Below are 2,834 nucleotides of genomic sequence, written 5' to 3'. Positions count from 1 at the left end.
ATAAAAGCCATCAAAATCGTTCTGTTTTGATACTTTATGTCATTGTATTTCAGATATATGAATAGATGCAAATAAAATAAATGATGTTATCTACTCAGATTTATGTGTATTTGTGGGGATCATTTCAGAGTGCTGAAATTCTAGAAATGCAAAAACTATAGGAAAAAAAACACTGCTTGCTGAAATAAGATTTACACAGTGGTGGCATCAAATGTAGTACAAACAGACCTGATACAGAAGAAAGTCGGCTGAGGAAGACTGCTCAAGGAAAAAACTTCAGTAAAGGTCGTGTCCTCAGTAACTCCTGTTACGAAAATACATTGAATATGAAAATACAAAGCAGTAACAAATGTGCAGGATTTGTTTTATTCCTTTGCAGTCAATGATTCGTTTTATTTTAATTTGATGGGCCTTTCTTGTGTTTTTTTTAAAACATTTATTTATTTATTTATTTAATTTTTTCTAATGAGCGTAAACATTTACCATGTTTGGCTGGTGGAATCGCATGTTATGATCTCAGTATTTCTAAATTCCTGGCTACGTCATGCTTTAAGGTGAGTAATTACAATGAACAAGTCACGGTATAATTTCCCCAAATGTATCATTGATTCTATAGACTACATATCTGGTGTTAACAGTGATCTCACAGAGTTCACACACGTGCTAGCTGTGATATTGTGTGTTGAAAAGATGTAAGTTTGTTTAGTATTTAAGAGTGAGGCACTGTGACTGGGGCACGTGCACAATATAAAAGCCAATTCAGCGCGCGCATGGTAGTTCAATTAGCTAAAGATGATCAGAGAAATACAGCAGGTAAGGGTTTGAATAATAGAAACAACGTCTGTACGTGTTAAAAGTATTGTCTACTAATTCACAGTTAATCTCTGCTCGTAGTTATTTATAAAAATGACCACTCAGCTAATGTTTGAAGCCAGCTAGCATATAGTTAGCTGTAGCTTTAGCTTTAGCTAAACCAGGTGTTTTTAATTACCTCTTCAGGCGCTGAGGTTGATCATGCTATTGGAAAAACAGAGACGGCATCCTGGTTTAAACAATGCGCGAGGGCTTCTGGTACTTCTGTGGACGGACACGGGAGCAAGTATGAACTGCACTGGTAAGTTTAAAAAAAACAGTTCATCAGGAGGAACTAGCAGCGAATAAAAGGGCCTCAAAGTAGAGTGACATTATCCAAATCAAATGTAATAAACATAAACTCGTGTTTATTCTGACAGGGAAAAAGCTACAACGCTCCATATGAACAGTTCCAATAGCAGTGTGATACATTTTATATTGTTTCAATCAAATATAGCAAAGCTAACGTTAGTGACCATCCGTATAGAAGTATATTAATATTTCAGATAGATATGGTGAAAACACACTTAATACATCACACTCTGAATATCAGAGGAATCTGAGAATAAATGTGCAATCCACCCAAAACAGAAACTGATCACCACAATACAAATATGTGATTAATTGGTCACACCTGTAGGGATGCATTTAGATTCATTTCCACATTTCACTTGATTATTGCTGTAAATAAAACTACTTTATGGACGAAGGAATGTGACTGTTGCCAGCAGCTGTTAGGCTTTCTCGGACGTAGTGTGTACAGCAAGTGTCGTAACATTGTTCACATTTGCGGTGCAGTTGCAGCTGCTGGTCCCTGGTGCACAGGGATTGAAATGAAAGCACTCCAACCTGGTATGTACACACGTACACCTAACACAATCGCATATCTTCAGCTGTTGAACATCACCTCCTTTTACCAACTTCAGCCCTCACAGATTTGAAGGAGAGCATGTTTGCCTGTACGTGGTCGTGTCCTCAGCCGGATCCCGAGGAACTGTGTGCCTTCACCGACACGTATGGTTCTCTCAGATTGCTCCTGTCTTTTCAGGTACAACCCACAGGGATCCTTTACTGCAATCACTGACCGCCTCAGCATTGTTTTCATCTCACTAAGTAACGTATCTGGGTGGGATGATGATAGATGATCACAGTGAGTGAATATCATCTCTGTCTATATCTCTGCACTGTACAGATGAAAGAGGCAAGACTGTTAATTCCAGAGTGGTGCGCTCGCATAGAGGTGTTCCTACACTCGTTCAGCTCGGCTAACGCAAGGGTAGGAGAGGTTTCCACAATATGATTCCACCATATGTTTTGTGTTTTTAAATTGGCAGTAATCATTTTACTGCCCTTCTTTTTCACAGATCAAAATCCACTTTAAATTCAAATTCAGTCAGCAGAGCGTCCAGCGAGACTTTAGGTATGCATGCAGGCAACGCCTACGCTTTCTTTTTAGGTAGATTTGGTAAATTCCCCTCTTGTTAGATGACAACACTGCTCGATATATTCTGCAAGGATTCATTTAGTCACGCTGTATTACACAGCATTTATCTATTTTGTTTCATAACGTATGCATTATATAAAGTAACTTATTTAAGTTGCTATGTTTTTGACTTTAGGATTGAGAGCATAACAAAAAACACTAAATCTGACGAATGTTAAAACCCCTCAGTCCTGTTTTTAAGAAGTGCTAACATGTTCATATTCTTGCAGAGTGAATATTGTGAGAAAAGTTGCCTGTGCGAACCGACCATCACTGATCTTGGATGTCACATGTAAAACACAGTCAGTTAAGCTCTTGTTCAGCATTATTTCATGTGTAGTTGATGTGTGGATCAATTCTGTCTTAGTTTGCGGATGTGTAACCAAAATAACTTTATTTTCATCTATTAATGCAACAAAAACACGGGTATGTCCACTGTTGTTTATAGAGTGTCTCTCTCTCTCTCTCTCTCTCTCTCTCTCTCTCTCTCTCTCTCTCT

General features: G+C 38.2%; 1 protein-coding gene across 3 annotated transcripts in view; it reads left to right on the top strand.

Moving 5' to 3' along the window:
- Positions 1 to 747: 747 nt before the first annotated feature.
- top6bl (TOP6B like initiator of meiotic double strand breaks) overlaps positions 748 to 2,834 on the top strand; it is a 6,187-nt gene continuing 4,100 nt past the window's right edge. Inside the window, exons 1-7 of one of the 3 annotated variants that reach the window (XM_031862875.1) lie at positions 748 to 813; positions 1,000 to 1,114; positions 1,651 to 1,704; positions 1,788 to 1,900; positions 2,045 to 2,128; positions 2,217 to 2,272; positions 2,566 to 2,637. In XM_031862875.1, coding sequence (XP_031718735.1) covers positions 793 to 813; positions 1,000 to 1,114; positions 1,651 to 1,704; positions 1,788 to 1,900; positions 2,045 to 2,128; positions 2,217 to 2,272; positions 2,566 to 2,637 — 515 coding nt within the window. In that variant the 5' untranslated portion in view covers positions 748 to 792. Of the gene's footprint in view, positions 814 to 999; positions 1,115 to 1,650; positions 1,705 to 1,778; positions 1,901 to 2,044; positions 2,129 to 2,216; positions 2,273 to 2,565; positions 2,638 to 2,834 lie in introns of all 3 variants that reach the window. The other 2 variants (XM_031862874.1, XM_031862876.1) reach the window with 2 other exon arrangements.

The sequence above is a fragment of the Anarrhichthys ocellatus genome, unplaced genomic scaffold, assembly GCF_004355925.1.
Source record: "Anarrhichthys ocellatus isolate YVR2014 unplaced genomic scaffold, GSC_Weel_1.0 scaffold27, whole genome shotgun sequence".
Taxonomy (NCBI): Eukaryota; Metazoa; Chordata; class Actinopteri; order Perciformes; family Anarhichadidae; genus Anarrhichthys; species Anarrhichthys ocellatus.
The sequence above is the reverse complement of the archived record's forward strand: the minus strand, read 5'-3'. Positions and strand labels throughout refer to the sequence as shown.